Source organism: Helianthus annuus, chromosome 11, assembly GCF_002127325.2.
Source record: "Helianthus annuus cultivar XRQ/B chromosome 11, HanXRQr2.0-SUNRISE, whole genome shotgun sequence".
Taxonomy (NCBI): Eukaryota; Viridiplantae; Streptophyta; class Magnoliopsida; order Asterales; family Asteraceae; genus Helianthus; species Helianthus annuus.
This window is the reverse complement of record NC_035443.2, coordinates 51,723,843-51,750,741: the sequence shown is the minus strand read 5'-3', so window position 1 is coordinate 51,750,741 and position 26,899 is coordinate 51,723,843. Positions and strand designations below refer to the sequence as shown.

General features: G+C 36.6%; 3 protein-coding genes across 3 annotated transcripts; 1 reads left to right on the top strand and 2 right to left on the bottom strand.

Moving 5' to 3' along the window:
• Window positions 1-1,704: 1,704 nt before the first annotated feature.
• LOC110890360 (5'-3' exoribonuclease) lies at window positions 1,705-4,721 on the top strand. Its single transcript, XM_022137957.2, has 5 exons — window positions 1,705-2,128; window positions 2,907-3,031; window positions 3,151-3,465; window positions 3,958-4,127; window positions 4,211-4,721. Exons 1-5 carry the CDS (start codon window positions 1,823-1,825, stop codon window positions 4,591-4,593), a joined length of 1,299 nt encoding a protein of 432 aa, XP_021993649.1. The 5' UTR covers window positions 1,705-1,822; the 3' UTR covers window positions 4,594-4,721.
• Window positions 4,722-5,087: 366 nt separating this feature from the next.
• On the bottom strand, window positions 5,088-10,065 carry LOC110890359 (endoplasmic reticulum-Golgi intermediate compartment protein 3). Its single transcript, XM_022137956.2, has 13 exons — window positions 9,571-10,065; window positions 8,241-8,314; window positions 8,075-8,158; window positions 7,908-7,988; window positions 7,649-7,729; window positions 6,822-6,914; window positions 6,397-6,570; window positions 6,225-6,292; window positions 6,083-6,134; window positions 5,928-5,981; window positions 5,754-5,843; window positions 5,605-5,671; window positions 5,088-5,479 (listed from the first exon to the last, which is right to left on the bottom strand). The coding sequence occupies exons 1-13, from the start codon at window positions 9,710-9,712 to the stop codon at window positions 5,388-5,390; spliced, it is 1,152 nt and encodes a 383-aa protein (XP_021993648.1). The 5' UTR covers window positions 9,713-10,065; the 3' UTR covers window positions 5,088-5,387.
• Window positions 10,066-11,094: 1,029 nt separating this feature from the next.
• LOC110890358 (copper-transporting ATPase PAA1, chloroplastic) lies at window positions 11,095-14,531 on the bottom strand. The gene is made up of 4 exons (XM_022137955.2): window positions 14,171-14,531; window positions 12,764-12,817; window positions 12,518-12,671; window positions 11,095-11,322 (listed from the first exon to the last, which is right to left on the bottom strand). Exons 1-4 carry the CDS (start codon window positions 14,426-14,428, stop codon window positions 11,306-11,308), a joined length of 483 nt encoding a protein of 160 aa, XP_021993647.1. The 5' UTR covers window positions 14,429-14,531; the 3' UTR covers window positions 11,095-11,305.
• Window positions 14,532-26,899: the final 12,368 nt, after the last annotated feature.

Sequence of the window (26,899 nt, the reverse complement as noted above, 5' to 3'; positions counted from 1 at the left end):
GTTTCAATTGTTTAACCTAACCGGAACCAAATATTTGATGATCATTTGAAAGATGCTTGCACTTATTTGTTATAATAAAAAAAAAGGGTTTGTTTTTTTTTTTTTTTTTTTTTTTTTTTTTTTTTTTTTTTTGCAAGATGCCATTCTACATTCTACACTATAACAATTGAAAACGTGAATAGTATTTAAATCTATGTTTCATCTTTTAAGTTGTCTTTTTTTACAATTAATTTACGTTTCTAATCCTGAACATTAATAAAGTTATCACACAACCTCTAAACTATAATAATTTTTCGATAAACGATTTACATATACCCTTGAACTTTAATAGATTTACCATAGGTAAGTTTAATAATAATTATATTTTTTATAAACGATTTATGTTTCGACCCCCAAACTTTAGTAGAATTATCATACGGTCCTTAAAGTTTAATAAAGTTAATAAACTTATTTTTTTTTTCTTTTTTAACAAATAGTTGTTCTTTTATCCTTTTTATAGGTTTAGTTCTTTTTTGTTTTACTTATTATAATTAAAGCTAACTTTTAACTCTAGTCATGGTTATTTAATCATGTTGCTTTGTAACCCTTTAATATAAAATATACAAGATAACAAATATTATCATTTTTTATTTACCTTATTATAGTTAAATGGAACTTTTAACTCTAAATTATTTACTTAACTGTGTTGATTGCTTAATTTTACTGTTATGAAATATATACATCCTCGCCATCAACCTCTACGACCTCACCGCGAAGCGTGGGCTCCAATTTCACCATCAACCTCCTACGACCCGCCGCGAAGCGCATGCTCGAATACTAGTTGAAAACATTATGAAACGTTTTTAAAACATGAAAATGCGTACAAAGCAACTATTAAATGAATTTTTTTACATATTTCAAATGACTTTGTAATTTTATTATGTGTTTTTATTTATTGACATTGTATTTTTACTGTGATATTTGCTTTTATTATGTGATTCGACCCGACTATATCCGAACCGATCCAAAAAGTTTGACTCTGAGTTACTATAAACCGGGGTATCCATAAAAATGACACCATAAGAAAAAGTTTCTGGCTCTGCCACTGGGTGCAAACGAGCCGAGCTGAGCCCGAGCTCGACTCGATTAACTTATGAGAGCTCGGCTCGATTCGAGTTTTGTTTTCAAAGCTCGAGCTCGGCTCGTTTGTATTTTCTCAAGCTCGAGCTCGGCTCGTTTATTATCTATAAATTAGTATATTAAATAAAAATAATATAAATAATAGACTTTTTAGGCTTGTGAGCTCGATAAGTGAAGCTCAGACCCGGGCTCGTTTACTAAATAAGCTTATTTTTACGTTCGAGGTCGGCTTGTAAACAAGTTTAAATAAGATCGGCTCGACCCGGCTCGTTTACACTAAGGCTCGACGAGCCTGACGAGCTTCACATGCGAGGCTAGAGTTCGGGCTTGATAAACAAACGAGCTTTGTTTTTGGCTCAAGCTCGGCTCGGGCTCGGGCTCGATAAGGTTCGGCTCGTTTCGAGCTTTTTCTCAAGTCGCTCGCGAGCCGCTCGGCTCGTTTGCACCCCTATACATGACCTTAAAAAAGTTTGTGAAGATATACTACAATGCACAACAAGAATGTTGAGGGACTATTCCTGTAACTACGTTTTTACATCCAAAAGTACTGCAGCCAGTCAGCATACAAAAATAGTAATCTTCCTTGAATTTAGATTCAAACCGACAGGCAAATAGTATTATTCTCACCGAATTACTCCACCCCCCAACACAGATTTTCTTTGTCTTTCGTTTTATCTTTCTTTCTTTCTTTCTTCCTTCAACAATGGGTTCCAACAGTTGCAACCACAACAAACACTCCAAGAAGAAGAACAACAAGCGTTCTGGCACCAAGAAACGAATGACCCTCGAACAATCTCTCGCCTATAAATCCGTCACCGAATGGGTTTTTCTCGACACCCTTTCTTGCTCCCCCAATTCCACCATCGCCATTGATGACGACTTTAAGGTCAAACTCGTTCATACCAAGGTTCCTGCTGACAAATTGGTGTTTGAATTGCACTCTCATTCGATTTGCAGTGATGGGTTTTTGTCCCCTTCTAAGCTTGTTGAAAGAGCTCATCAGTTTGGGGTATGTATGAGCTTGTTTTCATGTTTTTTTCGTTCAGACATTTTGTCGAACAGTTGGTGTTCGTTATAGTTTTTCAAGTTTGTTGGTAAATTTAAATTTTGGTGTATATGTTCATGAATGAAGTTGATTAGACTTGAAAAATATGGTGTATGTATGAGCTTTTATCATGCTTGTTTTTGTGTTTTTTCATTCAGACATTTTGTCGAACAGTTGGTGTTCGTTATAGTTTTTCAAGTTTGTTGATAAATTTTTAGTTTTGGTGTTAAATGTTCAAGAATGAAGTTGATTAGACTTGAAAAATATGGGTTTTGTTAGTTTTGTAGCTAAAAGTTGTTATCTTGTTTCTTTTTTTATGAATTTGTTGATTTGTGTTTGGATTCTGGCCTTTAAGTTTTGACTGTGATTATTTAACAAATGTTTGATAGTCTGCTGTGTATAATTTAATAATATTCACTAGACCATATGGGGTTAGCCCAGTGCAATTAAAGATGGTAGGTCCTATTTAACAGGGTGATGAAATTATTGCATGAAAGGGACAAAATGGGTTGCAAATTGTGAATTTATGGCAGTAAATTTAATGTCTGTGAACCCTAGAAGGAAGGTTTATTTGTTAGTGTGGGGTATGCTATAAATGTAGATGTTTTTGACTGTTCAATACAAGAAAATGTGGCAACTTTATTGAAGGATTAAGAAAGATTAATATTTGTTCTTATATATATTTTTTGTTTCGATTTATTGTTTGGTTTGTGAATTGATTAGTTCAGTTTGTTCAGAACAGGTAAAAGTGCTTTCTTTAACCGATCATGATACGATGGCTGGCATCCCGCAAGCTCTCGAGGCAGCTCGAAAAGTCGGGATCAAGATTATCCCCGGTGTTGAAATCAGCACCATTTTCAACCCGAGGTTATTTTCAATTTTCACACAATGTTTGTAAATATAATGTCAATATAATGCATAAATTTAAAAAAAAAAAAACTTATTTTGTAGAAATCTATAATGAGTTGTTAAATTTTATTAAACAGAACGGATACTGGATCAGAGGAACCGGTTCATGTTCTGGCCTATTATAGCAGCTGTGGACCATCAAATTATGAAAAACTTGATCAGTTTTTGGCGAATATAAGAGAAGGGCGTTACCTACGTGCGGAAAACATGATTTCGAAATTGAATAAACTGAAGTTGCCAATTAGGTGGGAAAATGTGGAAAAGATTGCGGGTGATGGTGTTGCGCCGGGAAGACTGCATGTTGCTCGTGCTATGGTTGAAGCGGGTCATGTTGAGAATTTAAAACAAGCTTTTAGCCGTTATCTTTATGATGGTGGACCCGCTTATTCCACGTAAATTATCTTTTAGCTTCACCTTTCCATATTATGTTGTTAGATATCCATCGGGTTGGGTAACATGCTCAACCGGGCTCTGGTCAAAACCGGTCACTTAATTACTGAATTCAATAATAATTAATCATCTGAGTAAAAAAGGGTAAATTTCACTTTACGTCCTTTAAGTTTCAGCAAAATTTCAGGCGTTGTCCTTAAACTAGCTAAATTACAACGGATGTCCTTTATGTTCTAATTTCTTTACGGACGGTGTCCTTTCTCCCTAAAAATATTACAAAAATAAAGGACATCCACTGTAAAGAAATTAAAACATAAAGGACATCCGTTATAATTTCGTTAGTTAAAGGACAACGCCTGAAATTTTGTTGAAAGTTAAAGGACGTAAAATACAATTTACATAATTAAAAATGATATAGAAGGTTTTGTGCATTACAACTACACTCGGTGTTTTCAACCCGTTTCGCTTTTAGTTATTCTTTTCATTTGTTGTAGTGGAAGTGAGCCTGATGCTGAGGAAGCAGTGCGATTAGTATGTGAAACTGGCGGAGTCGCGGTGTTGGCTCATCCATGGGCTTTAAAAAATCCGGTTGCTATAATCAGAAGATTAAAAGAAGCGGGCTTGCATGGGTTAGAGGTTTACAGAAGCGATGGTAAATTAGCAGGTATCCCTCCGACCCATTAAAATCATCTCAATATCCATTTAAAAGTAACTGCTGACACGTTGTGTAAATGATTGTTCATACAGCATTTAGTGACCTGGCGGACACATATGATCTTTTGAAGCTTGGTGGTTCGGATTATCACGCAAGAGGTGGCAGCAGCGAGTCGGCTCTGGGAAGCGTGAGCCTTCCGATGGTGGCGGTTCATGAATTTCTTAAGGTGGCTCGACCGATCTGGTGTGGTGCTATCAAGAAGACAGTGGACCAGTATATAACTGAGCCCACGGAATCGAACCTAGAGCATATCTTGAGATATGCCAAGATCAAAGTTGTTAAGGGTGGTGGTGTTTCCTCCATCACTACACGTAATGTCGAAATCATCCATGAGTGTCTTTCTCAGTGGTTAACTAATGAAGAACAAAAAAGTTGTGATTTTGAAGCCGTTACACTTGCTGAAGACAAGCCCTGATGAATTTTTAGTTGGTGGCGGGCAGGTATTAATCAAGTTTTTATTTGTTTTATTGAGCTTTTATGGATTCATAAGTTTAAATTCAATGTGATTCGGTATTTAATTTAAATTTAAATGTTGTTGCTTCATGGTTTGAAAGTTAAATGGTTTATTTCTAGTTTTTCGATCATCATACAACCGTTTAGATCTAAACATTGCCTGATCCCGAAAATTGTCACAAACCTGAACTTGACTTATCCGTCAACGTCCCAGCCGGTCCTGGGCCTCATCAACGTCGTCGTTTTATCCGTGCTCCAAACATTGCCTGATCCCGAAAATTCACAAACCTGAACATGACTTATGTATCTGCGAGTTGACACAACAGTCGACTCGAAAGCTTTCAATATATTCTTTTTTTTTTCATTTTACTACGAAATAATTTACTCTGCTTTTTTTAAAACTACCTTAAGTATAAAACTATTTCTCCGATGTAGCAAATGATTAGGCTACAAAACTTTCAAGTCAATAAGCTATGGTTTAAAAAAAGGTGAAAATGGTAATACATCTGTTTTCTGTCAACATATCATGGTCCATGGTTGCTGCTCGACTCACGACACCCAACAAGCACAAACCACCACCGAGTTCAGCGCATTACAGACGACTAGTCAAACGACACTAAATTACAAATTATCATGACCGAAAATTTAAGAAATAACTTGAAAATTCTAACAAAAAGAACATAAATCGTCTGCAATTGCCTGCCAACATTCTTAATTTCAACCAGTTGCGCCTCTCACTGCTACAATACTGAAAACTTAGCCCAGCTTTCCAATTTCCATCTTCTTTCTTAAAGCCTTGTGACCATGGTAAACGAACGAGTCTACAATTCCTGCAACTGTGAAAATACCTGAAACACAAACAAAACCAAAATAAATGTAAGAGTTTGATCCAAAAATAAATAAAAACAAATGCATATTTGAACTTTGAACAAGAATATTAATAAAAGAGAGCCGTCCAAAGCTAATTGTTTACCTCCAACAATGGCGCAAACGTTGGTCATGAAGTGTAAGAACGATATATGTGTTTCTGTAAACGTCACCTGCACAAGCCACCAAGTTGTAGCAAAGAACAGATTTTCGTGGTATAATATTTTGTTTTGTAAAAGTATATTATTTTAGTACCTTAATTGGAGAAAGATCGTAGAAAAAGAAGACACCAGGGAGAGACCGTCTGCCAATTTCCGGGCTCTTATAGTGTTCCGTCACAGAGAACTGTACAAATACAAAATGAAAATATATAAATACAAAATAAAGAAACTGATTACAAAAAAATTATCTTTAAAGTTGAGCATATACCTGATTTGATTGAATAGTGTAGCCTCTAATACTAGTGTATATGGTCGGTACCACCTGCAAATTTAATTAAAAATTAAAAATAATTTTAACTTTTATTTATACCTTTAACAAGTTCGATAAAAAGAATAACCAAGTATCGAATACGGGTGCTATACCTTAAGAAAGTACTGATACATCCCGTTTGGATTTTCTTGGAACCAATGCACCCTGAATTGAAATTTAACTTATGACATTACATATCTTTCTTTAAAAAGTTCAAAAAATTAAAAGGTTTATACAAAAAAAAAAAAGAATTACCCATCAAGAGGGTTCTTTTTCCCGGGATAGTGGTCTCCAAATGATAATTTATTTATCTTATGACTTATCTGCATGATCATCAACAAACTATTATAAAAACGAGGAACAAAATTATCCAACGCAGCTGAAAGTTTTATTTTGAAATAAATAGAGAGCACACATGGTAGCTTACGTTATAACTATCCTCTTGAAAAGTCAATAAATCAGGGATGTGAATACTTGATTGATGAAAGCTTTTGACAAAGTGAAAGTTTCCCGCAACTTTATTAACCTCTAGAGACCCGTAAATGTTGCATCCTTCACCTTCTTCGTCTTTAATCTTCTGAGCAAAACCTTCCCGTTTGCACTGAGCAAAAGCATTGTTCAAGATAATATTTATCATGACAGGACTAGGAAACATCATAATAAGATTCAATTTAAAGATCGACAATTTTGATGTAACGCGATTATTCCAATATTATCTATTACTAATATTTGACCGGACACGTAAAGAATGCTACTTTTATATGGTGCAACTGGCATTATTTAACATAATAATAATATTATGAATGTTCTTCAATAAAACCATGTAGACAATATATATATTTTTCTGCTTACCTGGTCAATCAAATCGGGATTGGTCAAACCCCATCCTTTTCTTCGATATGCTTCACGAACTTCTTCACATGAATTACAGCATTCATCATCTGACTGCAAACAGATAATAAACACTAAGGAACATTCCAAAGAAAGCAATAGATGTGAAAAATTTGACCATTTACTTAAGAATAGTCTATTCAGGTTAGGTAAATTAAAATAATATAGCTAACACCAAAAATCTCCCCAAGTGTGCTTTTAAAGCATTAAACCTCCTAATCATTTTTATTTGAAAAACTAAATAAAGTAATTTTTTTAACCATATCTAGTACAGTAATAATTTACGGAATTTTCTAAAGCTTTTAGACAAAGAGTTTTGTGTTAATCCATCACGGCTTGTACAAAAAGTCAACCGTTTTCATCACTGTCAACACGTCCAAAGTAGGGTCAAATAACAAGAAAAAATTCATGATAATTTTCGTGCGCTCTTAGATACATATCAACAAAGTTGCAGCATTTGCAAGTAAGATATTTAGCATAAAGTTCCAACAAGTAAAAAGTTTGGAGTATATTAGTCCTGAAGCAAATGTAAAGTATCATCTTCTAATACTTGACGTTTTCTTTACAACCAGCAGCCAAAAAAAGTAACAATTTTACATTCTCATTCCTTGAGGCCACTCAAAACGTTGCCATATAAAATATGTATTGGACATTAATACAATCTTAGTAAAAAAATATAGAAAAATAAAAAAACAGTTTGAGCATCTGCTTTTTTTTATCAAACAACTTAGTGAAGAGAAAGTTTTACTTAGAGGGCTGGGTAGAAAAAGTAAAAAAAAAAGACGTACAGCTTCTGCACCAAAGCATGAACCGCAATATGTTTCATTATGCTCGAGCCTGCCACCATGTCTTTGCAAAGGCTTCTCAATCTGCAGAGGCTCACACGCGATTAAATTTTAAACAAAACATAAATAAATAAAATGGACTAAAGATTGACATGTCACATTATCTAAAAAGTAAAAGCTCTTAATAGAAAGGTACTTAGGACCAATCAATTAATAATTTAATAGATACACAATCACAGGACGATGAGAAAAATGTACTAACCTGAGGGCCACCGATTCCTTCTTTTCTCTCTTCAATGACTTTGCCATTGGAGTCGATTCTTTTCTTTATTATATCATGTCTCTGCAAGTTAAATTTGTACACAGAGTGAACATAAGCACAATATTGGCACATTAGTAGAATAATTATTGACGATTTAATAAACATACGATGTCAAGATGTTGTTCTCCACTGATATCCATGGCATCAAGACTGAGTAGAGTACATGAAACAGCCGGAAATGTGATATCAAACTGCAATTAAAAAAAAATACATATGAATGGTTGTTCAAAACTTCAAATGAATATAAATTCATTAAGTGTGAATGATGTTTACATTAATATGTAGTTTTTCCCCTCTAGAAGTGTCAACTACAAGCTTTGTTTCAGTAACTGTATGGAGATATAACCCTGCAGTCAGAAAAGGCACCACAACAGTTAGATACAAATGAGATTTCTTATTTTATGTTACAACTTTGAAGAAACCTTATGACTATGTTTATGTGGTTGAAGTTTGAGAAAGAAACTATCATCAGGAAAAATTCATTGCACTTTAAAATATAACTTAATAACACAAAGTGAGATCCTGATCCATAGCTAATGGGTCCAATCACGATCCAATAAGTGGGTTCATGGTTAAGATAAGACCATGATCCAGATCCAAAAAATCTGACCCGTTAAGATCTATGTACCGTCTAAACTACAAAGACAATATTCATAACAGTTTCTTAATAGCAGGCTTTTCACTGTGAATCTATAACTTCACGCAACAACATTGCTTACTTCATCACTATTATTAACTGAAGTCTAGCTATAGCAATTCCACCTATAAACTTGTACATCTTACTTGCGCAAGCATTTGCACTGGAAAACAACCACTAGCTGATTCAGTTCACTAAACACATCACATTCATCTGCAAATCCAATTTCCTATAACGGTCTAAGGTTTTAACTTTGTGCACTTTGGCTTCCACTTTTAATAAGTTAAGTCAAGTAGTCCACATATACAAAACCACATGCATACATACTTACATTCTTGATCCAAATCCAGTTTTCCAATCAACCACAGTTACATACGCTACCAGGTTGGGGTTCTAGAGTGAACACTAATGTATTTGCGAACTGAGTGAACAAATCCTGGCCATTGATTTACACACGTGTAGGCTAGGATTTCATCATTAAATCATAAAAAACACCAGTGTATTTCATCATCAAATTCTGACCATTGATTTACACACGTGTATGGCCAGGATTAGTTCGCTCAGTTTGCAAATACACTAGTATTCACTCTTGAACCTAATCCTACGCTACCATATTTAATTGACAGTACATTAGTTACAACGTCTCGCTTAGCCCGCAAAACAATCAACCCAACAAACAAACGAAAACGAGTATAAAAAGATGTCGGATTGATTACACAATTACATCAAAAAGATCAAGTCATGTAATTCAAAAACAAACTAACTAGAATTTTGAATTATCTCATACACAAATCACCAACAACTGCAAACAGAAGCATAAATCTAAATCCCCAAAACAACCTCAACCTAAAACATCATAATCTTCCTTAATATTACCGATACAGATTCACAAAACAGTAATCAAACCACATACAGATGCATCAATATTACTGATACAGGTAATAAGATCAAACTAGGGTTTATTACCGAGTTCAGAACAGAACAAAAGAAACATGGCGATGGAAGCAACGAGAGTAATAACACCGCCGGAAAGCGTACGGCTGTAGAAATCCTCATTGATTTTGGGATACGCATCCAAGTTCCGAACTTTATTAAAAACCCTATCCATAATTCTACAGATCCTTACAAACCCTAGATATTAGACACAACTGATGTTGAATTGAGATTGTTCGGTATGGAATTGAAGTGAAGATTCGTTACAACTGTGAATTGTTGGCCGGAATCGGAAGAGTGGCCGGCCGGCGGCGAAGAGAAAGAATGAATCTAGAGTGGTTGTGTTATTGTTGAACAAATCTGACTTTTATTAAACGATTTTTCTGTATATTTTTGCTCATCGGTTTTCCCTATAATTCCGCGTTTCTGGTCAACCAAGGTCTACTACTCCTTAACCTTACACAATGCTACTTCTTTTTACATCAAGAAAATGACAAAGTTTTATTTATTAACCAACTATAACTTGTTTGTATGGGTATGGAATAGAGTGTGATTCTTTTTAGTAGAGCCGTCTAGCTGGTGTTATTCTAATTTCATAAATTTTATTGTGAAGGTGTAATAGATAAAGCTACTGTTGTTCAAGAAAAAAATCTAATCATCGTTTGGTGATATGGTTGCGTATTAGTTTTTGCACGTGTATCATTGTTTGTTTTTCAGGATGTGTAATGTTTTGTTTAATGACATATCTAGTTCGGGTTGGGCTATGAAATGAGACCTTGGGTTCAGATTTAGGGTACGGGTTAAAGGAGGAAGAAAGAGAGAACGTCTTTATTTTATTCTAAAAATAGATTAGCTTAGGGCACATCCCCATTGTAAATGTATGTTGAGATGGTGTCATCTATATATATTCTGAGAGATTATCGACAATGAAAAATGTGGGGCCAGCCTCAGACGAATTAACTTGATTGAGTGCATTTATTTTATTCAGTCAAATAAGCACTTACAAGACATATCATAGGTATTGGAAGGTTGATTTGATCCATGTATAGCATAATCATTTTAAATGCCTAGTTCATTTGGTTCCATAAATGTATAAAAGTTCTAATGAGATGTTAGTTAAGGGTCTTGCTAGGACCTTACCTAGGGGGCTGTTTGACAACTTTTAAACGGGCTAGTGTTGAACTGGTAAGAGGTCTGAACCATTCAGACTCAGTATAATGCTTACCCATTTAGAAGTAAATGTCTCCTATTCAGATATCTGCTTTTGAAACAAACAGTCTGAGTCTGAATGAAACACCTCTGACCGAATCATTGGTCCCATTAAGAGCTCAAACAAACAGCCCCAATCTATGATGTCAACTAGTGTTGACTTTTTCTTTGTAGGACTTTGTTGGATTATGCACAATACACTAGATTATGACAAGTATCAGCGAAATACACAATTATCATTTCATAACTATTTTGTTAAAGAATGGCCTATAAATCATTATTACGGTTTCTCAATTCTATAAAGTATTATAGACTAGATTATTTTATAAAATATCATTGATATCATAATTAAATGAATAAAACTTTATTTATCAGATAAATAATAAGATCATCCTCTATTTGAGGACCAGAAAATGTATACTAAAACTGCAATTTATTAGAATAAGAGTTCACAGCAGTTGTTACACACCCTGCAAAATCATATTTAAAGTACAAATGGAGACCAAATGAGACCAACACTTGTGGCCATGATCCTTGGCATTTCTAAGATGATTCTCCTTCAGGCAGCAGCCTCACCTGCCAATCACCCATGAACCTTCAGTACTAAACAAATGATCAAACGAGACCGACTACATAGTCAAAGTCGACAAAATTTTATGTTAACACAGGCATCGTCGTTTTTTAGCCGTTTGACCCCACAATATTTAAGAATTAAGAATAGCTGAAGGGAGAATGTAAAACGAAAATTAAAACTTACTTGTTCCGCCTTAGACCTTAGTCTCGGTGTTTTTGGTTACAATTATACTAGAAATAAGATATGAGGCGATAACATATAACCAGGTTCAATACCATGTATCAAAGATATTTAATCAAGAACACTATAAATGTAACATCCGGCCGCTCATACCATCGCTATTAATATTGTCTGTTTTGCCCACTAACAATTCAACAGGTGCAAACTTTCGATGAGGTCACTCATCTTGGGCTTTCTCACACCCAAGCACGTTTAAGTGTAGAGTTTTCTCATCAAAAGCCGGTGCGCCTAAAACGCATAGATGCTATTTGAGGCCGGGCATTACTTGTGTCCCAATATAGAGCGTCCTATGAACAGGCGATGTGGGATCTGCCTCAGGTGTCACAATTAATATGTTTTATATTTGAGTAAACTGCCAAAAAGGTCCCTGAGGTTTGGTCACTTTAGTCCAAAACTTTTGAATCTGGGTCCCTGTGGTTTCAATTTTATTGCCATTTTCATCCAAAATCAAAATCTGGTCAGATTTTCAGTTAACATCTAGCTTTTTTGTCTTTTTCCTCCCTTTTAATGAATGGCAAAATGGTCAGATTTTTTTAATTTGTTATAATAAAATGTTAAAAGACCATTTTGCCCTTCATTAAAAGGGTGGAAAAAGACAAAAAAAACAGGATGTTAACTAAAAAATCTGACCAGGTTTTGGTTTTGGTATTGGATGAAAATGGCAATAAAATTGAAACCACATGGACCTAGATTCAAAAAGTTTGAGTTTTGGACTAAAGTGGCCAAAGTAACCAAACCTCAGGGACTATTTTGGCAGTTTACTCTTTATATTTTAAATTTATATTGAAGGAGATTGTTTTTTTCCTGACCGGCTAACTCACAAACCATCTAAATCTAAACCATTACCATTGTCCATTATGGGACTTGAACCCTCAACCTCAGCGAGAGGAACACCTTTCCATACACCTTGGTATCAAGGGGCTATAAGCCTTTTGGAATATTGAAGAAGATTGTTACCTCTAAGGTTAGAGTCAAACCCACAATTTGTCAGATTCTTTGCAATTTCTTCTCCAATTACTTTCTGCCAGCCAGGCGTATCCTTCGCTTCAGGTACAGGCCAGACAATTGCGGTTTCTGTTTTATGATCCACATTTGCAGATGACACTTGTGACTGTCCAAGTGTACAATATCAGTATCTTTAGTGACATAAGTTTATGTAAAGTTATAAATAATGACAATAAATCTAATTTTCTGTTTATGTACTTGATTCTCCAATATTCTTTTCACACTTGATGCACATCCATCACACATCATCCCCTGAAAGAACAGTATTACAAGATGAGTTTCATAACACCAACAAATACATGAAATTTATATTTCTTATGTATTGCTGCAAAATACTTCGGCATTAGCTAAGAAAAAGAATTTAAAAAATAAGTGCGCGATATAATGTTATATTTAACAATATTGTTAATGTAACATGCGTTATGTTGATGTTAAAAGGTGTATACAAGTTAATAACACGGATGGCCATTCGGTCCCCATTGTTTACCAAACCATACTGGTTGTAGTAGCTAACATCAAAGGACGTTAGGTACGTCTGTCAAGTTGATGTAAAATGACTATTTTACCCTTTTTATTTAAAACGGAAAACTGTGGAAATGTGTATGAATATGACAAAATCCCTCAATCATACACATGAAAATTAAGGAAATCAAACCACCACATATAGGGGTGCAAACGAGCCGAGCCGAGCCGAGCCCGAGCTCGGCCAGGCTCGAGCTCGATTAACTTATGAGAGCTCAGGCTTGAGCTCGGCTCGATTCGAGCTTTGTTTTCAAAGCTCGAGCTCGGCTCGTTTATATTTTATCAAGCTCGGCTCGTTTATATATATTAATTAGTATATTAAATAAAAATAACATAAATAATAGACTTTTTAGGCTTGCGAGTTCGATAAGTAAAGCTCGGGCTCGTTTAGTAAATAAGCTTATTTTTAGGTTCGAGGTCGGCTTGTAAACAAGTTTAAATAAGCTCGGCTCGACTCGGCTAGTTTACACTAAGGCTCGATAAGGCTCGACGAGCCTAACGAGCTTCACATGTGAGGCTCGAGCTCGGGCTCGATAAACAAACGAGCTTTGTTTTGAGGCTCAAGCTCGGCTCGGGCTCGATAAGACTCGGCTCGTTTCGATCTTTTTCTCGAGCCGATCTCAAGTAGCTCGCGAGCTGCTCGGCTCGTTTGCACCCCTAACCACATAGAAAAGAAAAAAAAATCAAGGTGTCTGTTTCCAAAAATCGATGTGTTTGTTTTCAAAATCCATACCCTAAAAGACCAAGAACATCGACACTTGTAATCGTGTAAAAAAAGAAAACAGTTGGCGATCAGGAAAGCGCCTCAGGGCCTTTGGGTCAAACTTTGGGGCTTGTACAAGAGATGAGAAATGTAAAAACAAGCAACCGGATGAAGACATTATGAATGGTTCAGTTGATAAAAAAAAAAAAGCTAACATGTACAAGAGATGAGACTCGTCTATGTGAACTATGAAGCGCTCGCCTAACGCCTCATGCCTCGGCTTTCATTATTACACCAAAAACATAAGGAGAATTCTTCTAGGTTAAATCAATCATGAATCCCAATTAATAGCTAGCCAAAGTAAGTAATTAGGCACTTACACGAACATCAAGAACTATGACATCTGACGAAGAAGAAGAAGAAGGTGAAGCATCATCAATTCCTCCAGCGGAGACAGGAGACACCCGTTCGAACAACGGAGACTTGGAGCCCAACTTTCTTAGGGGTCTCAGAAACGCAGCGTTGGCGGTGGTTGTGGTTCGTCGGACTGGTAACTGAGTCCGGTAGATTTGAGAACAACGGGGGAGGGTTTTGGAGAAGAAGAGTAGAGTGGTTGTTCCAGTCAACGTTCCCTCCATGTTTTGCAGATTCAGGGTTTCACGGAACACAAAGGATACCTCTACATAACATAAACGCCATCCCTACCAACCAAAACCATTAGGTAGGGGGTGTGGGTGGGTACGAGTAAGTTGGGTCGATTGTGGCCTAAAATCATAACCATAACTATGATGTGATGTCGGTTAATTGATAACTATAATCATAACTGATTGGTTATAACGGTTTTGGTTAATTGATTTTGAAGGTTATGACGGATCAGTTATGAATGGTTAACTGTGAATTTAGGCTTAGCTAAACCAACTCATTTTTTCTAATATGGAATAAGTTGTTATAAAATATTTCTATATATTAGTATATTAAATAGTATTAAAAATACATATAATTTATAGTTTTAATACCGAATATTCAAACAAAATGATATGCTATATTCATATAAATTCAATTAAACATTCAACCAAAATGATATGAAATAACCCTAAATACTAAAAACGTTCAATCAAAAACATCAAGCAATAAAAGAATTGTGAAAAGTCCTAAATCCGACTAAGATTTACTACATATTGGTTCGTTTCGGTTATGGTGGGTATGGAAATATTGATAACCATAACTGACCCGCTACTTTCGGTCTTCAAAAAATCATTAACCGGCCCACCGATTTTTTATTTCGTTTGGGTTTTTCGGTTCGGTTTTATCAGTTCATTTGGTTATGGGTCCATTATTTCGGTTTTTTGCACACTCCTTTCATTAGGATAGGGATGAGTTCAGTATCACACGGGTGTTGAATCGTACTGACACCAATCTTATAGGTCAAAAATAGATACTGGAATCATCAACCCAAAATACCTGTATTGTACCGAACCTAAAGTACCAATCCTACTCAAAAAGTGGGTATGAATTGGTACCAAAAATAGTTTAGTACGGTACATTGGGTACCGGTACCATTTGCTCATCTCTACATTACGATACATATTTTTAAAAAATATTGAACAAAGATTTTTTTTCTTTCTTTCTATCATTCTAAAGTTGTTGTTAGTGGCTTATGAGACCGTTGGTTGAACTTTGAAGTTCACTTGAAAAAAGGTTAGAAGAAACTTTGCTTGAATCTGGATTGGTTGTAATACCAAGGTTGGTTGGCTCGTATATGCTTGATCGTGTTGTTTTGCAAATCCTGGAATTTTTCAAATCTCGATATTAGGTACACTTTCTAATTAACCGTTGTAATAGAAAGATATCATACTATGAGATTATAATGAATATTGATATGGGTTATATGATGTTGAGCATATGCTTTTTCAAGATTATTTTGGTTTAAACACCTTGGAACCTCAAGGGTTCTTAAGAGATCTCGTTGCCCAATAAGCATGGTAAAAATGGCTTAAAGACGTTTTATTAGAAATACTTTCTTTCGATATGCATGGATGGTTATAAGTTACATGATGATCTTCATACTTGAATCATAGCAAGTCACTACTACTAATCATTAGTGGTAATTGAAGAAAATCAATGGCAACTTAGTCTAAGGGGAAATGGTCGTCAGAAGCAATTGCGCATTAGTGAAAGTTGGATGTCACTAATATAATTATTGTAATTGTGAGGAGTTATATAACTGCCAACTAGTGTGTTAAAGATATTAGCATGTCAGTTTTAATACTTATTTTTATATCTTTTCTTACTTTTCACTTATGTATTGTTTTCTTTCTTTTGTTACATGGCCTGCTCGTGACTTGGGTTGGCGTTTTCAAGTTGGGCTTGTTGCTGTATTTTGGGTTGTGGCTGGACACGAGATAGCTGATCAAGACCGTTGCAGGCTTCTCTTTTTGGGCTCTATATATTTGTTTGTGTGTTAGGGTTCTGTCATTCTCTTTATCCTTCTAACACACACATCTGCGATATTACTCTCTCTCTCTCTCTCTCTCTCTCTCTGGTTTCATACGTCTTTCGTGAGATTCAGGGTTTTTTTCTTGTTTGAGATCATCTCTTTGATGATACTCTTGTGATCTTGTTCATTCAATCTGTACGACTGATCGTTTATATCTTGTTTCTGTTCAGATATTAGTCAAAGTTTTACAATCTTTGTTAATCGTTTCGTCTTGAGCTCTTGGTTTTAGGGTTTTTTAGATCTGAAATTAGATTTAGGGTTTTCTGGTGTTCGGAGTTCAGATCTCGACCAAGGGAGGTTTTATTCATTATTTGGAGCATCTCGCTGTTTTCTTTGCCTCACAGTTTGTAACCCTAAGTGAAGGTTACAACTGTGAGTTTATTTTTGGAGAACCCTAACTTGGGAAAATCCCTCGGTGAGATCTGTCCTTTTTTTGTGTGTTCTAAGGTAGTTGGCTCCGACACTAAGACCTGCGTTGGCACCATTTTAGTGACGATCCAATGATCTGGAACACTGGTGTAGTTTCGCCCTTGTTTTTTGTTCGTGTTTGTTTCTTGATTAAGTTGTGGATATTATTAGTTTCTTGATTCTTTATTTCTTATACTGGTATTTTTTTTATCTTTAGTGTATCTGGTTGAGTTTGTGATTCTGTTTGGTTCTTGTTACTTTGTGCTTCGCATTGATTGTGTTCATTTGATTGATTGTTAGTTTGTTCAAAATGACTGATAAGGCTGAATCCTCTATTACTTTGGTAAGCAAGTTAGATGCTAGTGATCCTTTATATTTACATGCTAGTGATTCTAGTGGTCTTACTATTGTTAATATCAAATTAAAAGGGACTGAGAATTATGTAGTTTGGTCAAATGCTATGAAACTTGATTTAATGGCTAAAAATAAATTTTGGTTTGTTGATGGTACTTGTTTAAAATCAAAAACTGATGATGTTCTAGCTAGTCAGTGGGATAGATGTAATTCCATTGTGCTGACTTGGATTTTGAATTATGTTTCTGATGAATTGTATGTTGGCCAAGTTTATTCTCAACTTGCTTCTGAAGTATGGAATGATTTGAAAGAAACGTATGATAGAGTTGATGGTTCTGTGGTGTGTGGTTTGTATCAAAAGATTAATTTTCTGAGTCAAAATGGATCTAGTGTTTCTGATTATTGTCATAGGATTAATACCATGTGGAAACAATTTGATGCCATGCTTTAGTTACCATCCTATACTTGCAATGCTGCTACTAAGTTTAATGAATTCAGTCATTTAATAAAACTCATGCAATTTCTAATGGGTTTAGATGATGTTTATCAACCTGTTAGAACCAACTTGTTAACAGAGATCCTTTGCCTACTGTGAAAACTGCTTTTTCAATCATTTCAAGAGAAGAGTCACATAGGGATTCTAATAGTGTTTCAAAAACTCCTAATGTTGGTTTTGTTTCTATGGTAAATCAGTTTAATGAAAATAAAAAGAAGTTTAATAAAGGCCAATCGGCCAAATCCTAATCTAAAGTGTACTCATTGTAACAAAGTTGGTCATACGATTGATAAATGTTTTGAGCTACATGAATATCCTCCAAATTATAGACCTAAGAACAATAATCAATGGTCTAAATCTGGAGTGTTAAACAGTTCTGTGAATAATAAATCTACTAGTTCTTCATCTGCTGGTAAGTCTTTGAACTCTCTTACTACTGAACAATTCTCTAAACTGTTAGGATTGCTTAATGAGAAAAAGATGGAAGATACTTCAAAGACAAATGTAGGAGGTATTAGTCATAATGCTTTCTCTTCTTTAGGCTGGCACAAGAAAATGTATTGTTTTAATAGTAAAGTCTGGTCTAATAATAATGTGAGTTGGATAATTGATTCTGGTGCAAATCAACATATGATTATGTCTAGTGACAACATGTTTAATTTGGTTGATGTGTCTGAGTACAACATTTCTGTTAAACATCCAAATGGGACTGATGCAAAGGTCATCAAAATAGGATGTTATAAATTGTCTAATTATGTTATTCTGAAAGATGTCTTTGTTGTTCCTGAGTATTGTGTCAACTTAATTTCTGTGCACAAGTTGGCTAAGGATAATAATCTTAAAGTTGTTTTTGATGAAAATACTTGTTATATCCAGGATTCATGCTTAAAGAAAACCCTGGTGACTGGTAAACAAACTGATGGGTTGTATTTCTGTGGTAATCCTTTCAATTATGTTATTGTTTGCTATAATCAAGCTGAAACACTAAAACTCTGGCATTCAAGACTTGGACATCCTTCTGGTCAAGTTTTAAATGTTCTAAATCTCAAATCTAGTAGTAATACTGATCCTTGTGATGTATGTCATAGAGCCAAACGACATAGAGTTCCTTTTCCTTTAAGTGAACACAAGTAAAAAAAGTTGGTGATTGATGTCGAGTTAAAATAAGCGTCGTTTATAGTAATTATTATCGTTTGTTAGTTAGTTTAACATATTTAGTCATAGTAGTTTTTATACTTATATTGTATTGATGTTTTGGTGCTTAATAGGTTGAAAATGCAAGATTGATGAGTGAATACATGGAGCAGGCCTGGAAAAGTCAACAGGGACATGCCCCGCGACTCGCGACAAAGGACCAGGGATGGTCCGTGACCCGCCTGAGAGAATCAAATTAAGTCGGTCAGATGACCCGCCCCCGCGATATGCTTGGGGTTACATCGTTCCTGCCGCGACACGCGGCCCGAGGTGCCGAGAAAAAAAGTATTTAAATGTTATGATTTGACTTTTAGGGTTTCTCTTGGCATTCTTGAATTACAGCCGTGAACTAGAGCTATTGGACGAATTAGGAGCATCGTTCTTTCATCATACAACATCTTTTGAAGCAGTTTCTCATGTCCCTCGATTCCCAAATCATTATTGAAGCTTTCAGGACAACAATGAGCGGCTAAACTTCTCGTAACTTCTACCCGGATGAACTTTTACGTTGTTTTGCATTAAACTTTGTTTACGGATTCGTGTAACTAGTACAGCTTGACCACTTGTGTTGGATTATTGGTAAACGTTTCTTCTGTTTGAATTACTTGTCGTTTATTAAGCGTATTGGCGACTTTCTTGCGTTGTTAGCGGGTTAGTAAATTGGTGGGTAGTTGATACAATCAAATAGGTTATTAAGTTGCATAGTGAATCTTAAAAGCTATCCTTATTAGCTAATCAAATTCATTAATTCCGAGGCCATGTCTATGTGGTGTTTTGAATCGGTAAATAGGTTTTTATGTTAAAAGGGTAATTGGGATTTCGGGTAGAGGTTATTCTTTCTCATATTGATTACAACTTTATTAATTAGTTCTTTAGTTTTTACAATCAAATTCATAAAACCCCCAATCTGGTTCATTTAGTTCTTAGATATAAACGCAACATTGACCACAAATTCCCCGTGGATACGATACCCTACTTACGATATCTACGTAACTTATTTAGGTTTTTAATTGACCCTAACGACAGTCATCGGTGATTTAATTCATTTAGATGTGTGGGGGCCTTATAAGGTGTCTAGTATAGAAGGTTATAAATACTTTCTTACTGTTGTTGATGATTATTCTAGGTCTGTTTGGGTTTATTTGATGAAGTCTAAGTTTGAAGTGTTTGAAAATGTTCAAAGTTTTTATAATTTGATTGAAACTCAGTTTGAGGTTAAAATTAAAATTCTTAGAAGTGATAATGGAACTGAGTTTATTAATTCACATATGTCTACTTTTGTTAAAACTCATGGGATAATACATCAAACCTCTTGTACTTACACTCCTTAACAAAATGGAATTGTTGAAAGAAAACATAGGCACTTATTAAACGTTGCAAGAGCATTACTATTTCAGTCTGGTATTCCTTTAAAATTTTGGTCCGAATGTATTCTTACTGCTTCATATTTAATTAACAGGACGCCCTCCTCTGTGTTAAATGGTAAATCTCGTTATGAATTACTCTTTGGGTTCAAACCTTCTCTTAATCACTTGAAAGTCTTTGGTTGTTTTTGTTTCTTCACTGTTTTAACTAATAATGATAAACTTGAAGAAAGGGCTGAAAAATGTGTTTTTATGGGGTATTCTAATTACAAAAAGGGTTATAAAGTTTGGATTCTAGATCAAAGAAAATTTATTTTTTCAAGAGATGTTAGCTTTTATGAAGTTGTTTTTCCTTATAAGGCTAACTTGGCTTTACAAACTGATCCAGAAGGTAATAAGTCATTAAATCATTCAAAATTTTTTGATAACTTGGATTTTTCAAGTGATGTGAATCACTATGATGAAGAGGAGGTACAAACTGATTCAACTACTGTGACTCAGCAACACAGTAGTCTTGTTGAGTCATCTTTTGTTAACACTCAGCAACCATCAAATTCTAGTGGCATGGCTAGTGATAAGCAATTGAATGTTTCTGAAACAAGTTCTGTGAGGGCCGAGTCTAGTAGTAATGATGAATCAAACCTTTCTGAGGGTATTCATGTTGCAACTAGGAAGTCTACTAGATCTGTTTCTGTTCCTAAACACTTTGATGATTATGTTGTTGAAGGTAGAGTTAAGTACGGATATAATAGGGTTGTCAACTATGCTAATTTGCCATATGAAAGTTTTTTTTTTTTTTTTTTTGCTTCTAATGTGAACAAAGTTGTTGAGCCTAATTCTTATGCTAAAGTTGTTAGGGATATTAACTGGATAAATGCTATGAATGAAGAGTTTAGTGCTCTTCATAGAAATAATACTTAGACCACTGATGATATTCCAAAAGGAAGAAGACCTATAGGTTGTAGATGCGTATATAGGGTCAAATATAGGTCTACAGATGAAATTGAAAGATATAAGGTAAGACTTGTTGCCAAAGGTTTCAATCAAAGAGAAGGAATAGACTTTGATGAAACCTTCTCGCCAGTCGTGAAAATGGTTACCATTAGATGTGTTATTAGTTTGTCGGTTCAGTATAACTGGCCATTATTTCAATTAGATATCAATAATGCTTTTTATACGGAAATTTGAAAGAAGAAATGTTTATGGATTTACCTGATGGTTTGAAAACTGGTGATAACATTAATAAAGTTTGTAAACTTAACAAGTCGTTGTATGGTTTGAAACAAGCGCCTCAGATGTGGAATGAGAGGCTTGTTAATGTTTTGCTAAACATTGGTTTTGTTCAAACTAAATGTGATTATTCTATGTTTATAAAGAATAATGAAGGTGTGTTTATTTATCTCCTTGTTTATGTAGATGAGATAATTTTGACTGGAAACAATGAAAAGGAAATCAATATTGTTAAAACACTTTTAAAACCAGAGTTCTTAATTAAAGACTTGGGTCTGTTAAAATTTATCTTGGGAATAGAAGTTATAAGAACCTATGAAGGTATTGTTTTGTCTCAAAGGAAGTATTGTATGGATCTTTTAAATGAATTTGGCTTGAGTGGTTGTAAGCCTGTGAGTTGTCCTATTGAGCCAAATTATCATGTTTCAAACTTATGCAAAAAGGAAGCTTCAAATTTTGTTGATATATGCAAATATCAGAAACTTGTTGGAATGTTGATTTATATATCCCATACAAGACCTGATATAGCATACAGAGTTCATTATCTTTCTCAATATATGCATAAGCCCACTGCGGCTCATTCTTAAATTGCCTTTAAGTTATTAAGGTATTTGAAGAATGCTCCCGGTGCTGGTCTTATGTTTAAAAAAGGTGAAAAGTTTGAATTATCTGCATTTGTAGATTCAGATTGGGCAAAGTGTATTAACAGTAGGAAATCTGTCACTGAATTTGGCATCTTTCTGGGAAATTCTTTAATTTATTGGAAAAGTAAAAAGCAGAGTGTGGTACTTAGATCATCTGCTGAAGCATAATACAGATCTATGTGTGCTGCACTTTGTGAGATTATGTGGCTGGTCAATGTGTTGCAAGAATTACAAGTTAAAGTTGATCTCCCTGTTATTTTGAAATGTGATAATAGTGCTGCTTTATCTATCGCGGCAAATCTGGTTTTTCATGACAAAGCCAAACACTTTGAGATGTTTTTTAATCATGAATTATCTGGAGTGACGTGGCCCTTGTGTGCCATAGAGCAGGAAATGAATAGGTGTTTTTGACTTGTCACTTTCTTAGTAAACTGTAGCTTCTGGGAATGCGTGTAGGCGTTGTAAGAGATCATTTAATGAAATGGATGATTACTGCGATGCCGATGTTTCATAAAGTGTTGATGCGACGTTAATCATCATAACTTCTACGATTCCTCTTAACGATGCTAACGTCAACTTGTTTAGCTATATATTCAAATAGGGATTATTGAAATTTTACCTGATTTGGCAAATACGAGAACCAGGCGAAAATTTCGTTCTTAGAGGATTTCTGAAATTTTGAGGACCTTCGATGCTGCTGAAGCTTTGCTTCTTCTTGCAGGCTTGCCACTGGAAAGGACTGCTGATAGGGGAGGATTTCTTGACACTGCTCTGTATTCATCTACCAGAGAAAATTTTTCCTCCCTTCGTATTAGAGGTGATAATGATGAAGGGGTTACCCAATTATCGGCGACTGTTTTAACCCAACGTTTCCAGATGGCTAGAGAGGCGGTTGTTCGATAGTGTATGAACGGCGTCGGAGTGATCGGCTTTCTGTAGCTCCGGCCGGAACTCAGATGGCATCTGTGGTGGGTGATGGCAACGAGTGGATTGTCGATCCTCACCCTTTGGAGTGGTATAGTGAAGCAATATATACTTCTGCAAAGGTGTTGGCCATGTTTTCGGGTGTTTAGTTTGTTTACTTTGTAACTATTGTTTTGATACACTGCTGTGTTTTGTATATTTTGCTAATGTGCTTTGTTGCACAAGTAACTTTTTGATGCACAGCTGCCTGTGCATATAGATTTTTGCTATTGTGTTTGGTACGCAAGTAACTATTTTGAATATATTATGTGTTTGGATTACAATGTCTTGCATATGTATAATTACTTTGTTTAGGTAAATCGAATAAAGATGGTATTGAGCTCATGTGTGAACGTAGGTCTGGATTATATGCGGGAACTTGTACCCGTTAGACCGTTCATGAGACTTATAATGTTTTACCATAGTGTTTTCGCGCGTACCAAAAGGAATTACATGCATTTTGTAATAAACAATAGAACATATAAGGATAAGCTTTGTATTGATAAGGCGCGTGGTCAGTGGATACAAAGTGAATAATTAGAATAATTATGTTGCCTGCGCATGTGTTCGGCTATTGTGTGAGATGACTAGGCTGGTTACATGTAGCACCTGCGCAGTTGTTGCGCGTTCCAGGTGCGTGGTACATTCGTTCCATCGAGCCTTTTTAAAGTATATGCGCCTTTACCCCGGACTTCATGGATGATATATGGTCCCTCCCATTTAGGCGCTAGTCTCCCTGGTTTCTCTGTGTTGGATGCCTCATTGTCGCGCAGGACGAAATCCCCTGGGAAAAAGGTGCAAACGCGTACCCGAGCGTTATAGTACTTCTCTAACTTTGATTTATACCTGGCTTCTTCAATAGCTGCATTCTCACGCCGTTCTTCGAGAAGGTCCAAATCAAGTCGTTGTTCTCGCTCATTGTCTTGTTTTTCCATGGTGATCATGTGTGGTGATGGAAGGCCACCTTCTGCTGGTATTACCGCTTCTGAACCATAGACGAGGCTGAATGGAGTTTTGCCTGTACTAGTTTTTGGCATGGTGAGGTGAGCCCATAAAATGCTTGGGAGCTCGTCCACCCACCCCATACGTGCGGTTCCCAGCCTTGCCTTGATGCCATCCACTATTTGTTTATTCACGCTCTCAACTTTCCCTTTCTCTTGTGGGTGCGCCACAGATGCGAAGCTGTGTTCAATGTTCATCTCTTTCAACCATTTTTGTAAGTCCTCTGATGCGAAGTTTGTACCGTTATCAGAGATGATGCGTAAAGGTAACCCAAATTGGCAAATAATGTGCTCCCACATAAATTTGCGGATTACCATGGCTGTAGTCGATGCGAGAGCCTTCGCTTCTACCCACTTGGTAAAGTAGTCTACTGCTACTACTATGAACTTAATTGCGCCAGGCGCGTCGAGGAAAGGGCCTACGAGGTCGATGCCCCATTGCTGAAAAGGCCAGGCTGAGAGGGTTCTTTGGGCGGAGCATTTTTAGGGCATGGCGCTGACATGCCGCACACTTGCGCAATAGTTCCACTGCATCTACGTGCATACCTGGCCAATAATAGCCTGCATTCATAATCTTTGCAACCACCATGCACGGGCCTGCATGGATTCCGCATAACCCTTCATGAATTTTGCGGACTAAATATTGTGCATCAGTCTTATCTACGCATCGTAAAAGTGGACCCATGAATGATTTGCAGTATAAGATACCGTCCGCCATATCGTTGTTCAATGCTTTATGTTGAATTTTCCTGGCTTCCGCCTTTCCTTCTGGAAGGATCCCATGTTGCAAGTATGTAATGATTGGGGACATCCAAGATGGATTCCCGACTTCTATGATGTTCACTTGTCTTAAGGGAACAGATAGGTTAGATAATACCTCGATACGAACTTCTTTCGCGAGGTGTCTGAAGCTTGTAGCAGCCAGTTTGCTTAAGGCGTCTGCATGTTTATTTTCACTTCTGTTGATGTGGACTATCTTGAAGGTTTGAAACTGGTTGATAAGGATTTTTCTTGTTCCAAATATAGAGCCATGGCTTCGCTTTTAGCATCGTAATGGCCGTTGACTTGTTCTGCTACTAATTTGGAATCGACGTGCGCTTCAAGGTTCTTTGCTCCTATCTTGAGTGCCAGACGGAGGCCTGCCAGAAATGCTTAGTATTCTACCTCATTGTTGGTGCTTTTGAAATCCAGGCGTATTACGTATGTGAGCTCGTGGTTGTCGGGGCTAACCAGACGAAGACCTGCACCTGCACCATCATCGTTTGAGGCGCCATCTGTGTGTAATGTCCAAACCCTGTCATTGAAGACTGGGGTAGGGTTTTGGATTGCCTCACATTCTTGGATTTTGTCGATGGGAACTTCGGTGACAAAGTCTGCTAAGACTTGTCCCTTAATAGTTGGTCGAGGTTTGTACAAGATGTTGTATCCGCCTAACTCGATAGCCCACTTAGCCAACCGCCCTGCAACATCTGGCTTAGACAAAATTTGTCCTAGATGATAATTTGTAAGGACGGTGATGACGTGTCCAGAGAAATATCGTCGCAGCCTCCGGGATGCGTGAACAAGTGCTAGGACGAGTTTTTCTATCATGGAATAGCGTGTTTCTGGTCCAGTTAACATTTTGCTGATGTAGTATATCGGAGTTTAAACGCCATCCATTTCTACCATTAATACCGCGCCGACTGCTAACTCTGCTGCGGATAGATACAGGATTAATGGTTCCTCATTCCGTGGTGCTGTTAAGGTTGGTAATTGGATTAGACACTCCTTCATTTGTTGGAAAGCTTTCTCCGCTTCTGGTGTCCATTGGAAATGATTCTTTTTGGCGCAGTTGCGCAACGTGCTGATGAATGGGTAAGATTTGGCAGTGTGGTTTGCCAAAAATCTGTTAAGTGTTGCCAAGCGACCAGCGAGGCGTTGCATTTCTTTAACTGTTGCTGGCGATGGCATTAGTTGAATGGCTTCTACTTTCTCTGGATTGACCTTGAAGCCGTCTCTGGTTACTATGAACCCTAGGAATTTGCCTTCCTCCATTCCGAAGGAACACTTTGTTGGATTCAGCTTTAGATTGACGCTGCGCAAGGAGTCAAAAGTGCGCTGAATGTTTGCAAGCAAAGACTCTTCTTCTTGGCTCATGATAACGAGGTCATCCATGTAAACTTCCACTGTTACGCCAATATCTTCTCAAAAGACTCTATCCATCAAGCGTTCGTAAGTAGCCCCTGCGTTGCGGAGACCAAAAAGCATTTTCGTGTAGCAAAAAATACCTTTGTCTGTGCGGAAGGCCGTTTTATCTTCGTCTTCCTCATTCATTTGCACTTGATGGTAACCTTTATGGCAGTCTAGAAAACACTTCCGGCGGAAGGATGCTAGAGAATCGACTCTCTTGTCTATTTCTGGGAGGGCGTAACAGTCTTTTGGGCAGGCTTTGTTGAGGTCTTTGAAGTCGACACACATGCGCCACCCGTCGTTGTGTTTCTGCACCATTACTGGGTTGGCTACCCAGGTTTGATATTGTACTTCACGCAGGATCCCAGTGTTAAGTAGTTCTGTTACTTGTTCGTTCATTGCGCCTGCTTTTTTTGCGCTGAGACTGCACCTTCCTTGCGCGACAGGTTCCGCTGAAGGTCGGACATTTAAACAGTGATGCGCTATGTCTCTTGGTACTCCAGTCATGTCCGCCGGGGACCAGGCGAAGATATCCCTGTTGTTAGAGAGAAGTTCTTTCAACTTTATACGGATTGCCGAGGAGATGGCGTGTCCTAACAAGATGGTTTGTTCAGGATGTTCCTCGTTGAGGACCCATTTTTCTGGTTCGTTTGATGGTGAAGGTTTCGCAACTTTTGCTGGGGGCTCGTCGTCCACATACATAACTTCCTTGCTGGAATATAAAATTGCTACCCCGGTTTCCGTTGAAAAACCACAAGCGGCGTGTGGTATGGAGGTAATCATGCTAAA

Coding starts and splice junctions, on each gene's coding strand:
- LOC110890360 (XM_022137957.2), top strand. CDS start 1,823: ATGGGTTCCAACAGTTGCAACCACAACAAACACTCCAAGAAGAAGAAC. Junction 3,032..3,150: donor AGCACCATTTTCAACCCGAG/GTTATTTTCAAT, acceptor TTTATTAAACAG/AACGGATACTGGATCAGAGG. Junction 3,466..3,957: donor GGTGGACCCGCTTATTCCAC/GTAAATTATCTT, acceptor CATTTGTTGTAG/TGGAAGTGAGCCTGATGCTG.
- LOC110890359 (XM_022137956.2), bottom strand. CDS start 9,712: ATGGATAGGGTTTTTAATAAAGTTCGGAACTTGGATGCGTATCCCAAA. Junction 5,844..5,927: donor ACACTATTCAATCAAATCAG/GTATATGCTCAA, acceptor GTATTTGTACAG/TTCTCTGTGACGGAACACTA. Junction 5,672..5,753: donor ACGATCTTTCTCCAATTAAG/GTACTAAAATAA, acceptor TGGCTTGTGCAG/GTGACGTTTACAGAAACACA.
- LOC110890358 (XM_022137955.2), bottom strand. CDS start 14,428: ATGGAGGGAACGTTGACTGGAACAACCACTCTACTCTTCTTCTCCAAA. Junction 12,818..14,170: donor TCATAGTTCTTGATGTTCGT/GTAAGTGCCTAA, acceptor CTGTTCTTTCAG/GGGATGATGTGTGATGGATG. Junction 12,672..12,763: donor AAAGAATATTGGAGAATCAA/GTACATAAACAG, acceptor ACACTTGGACAG/TCACAAGTGTCATCTGCAAA.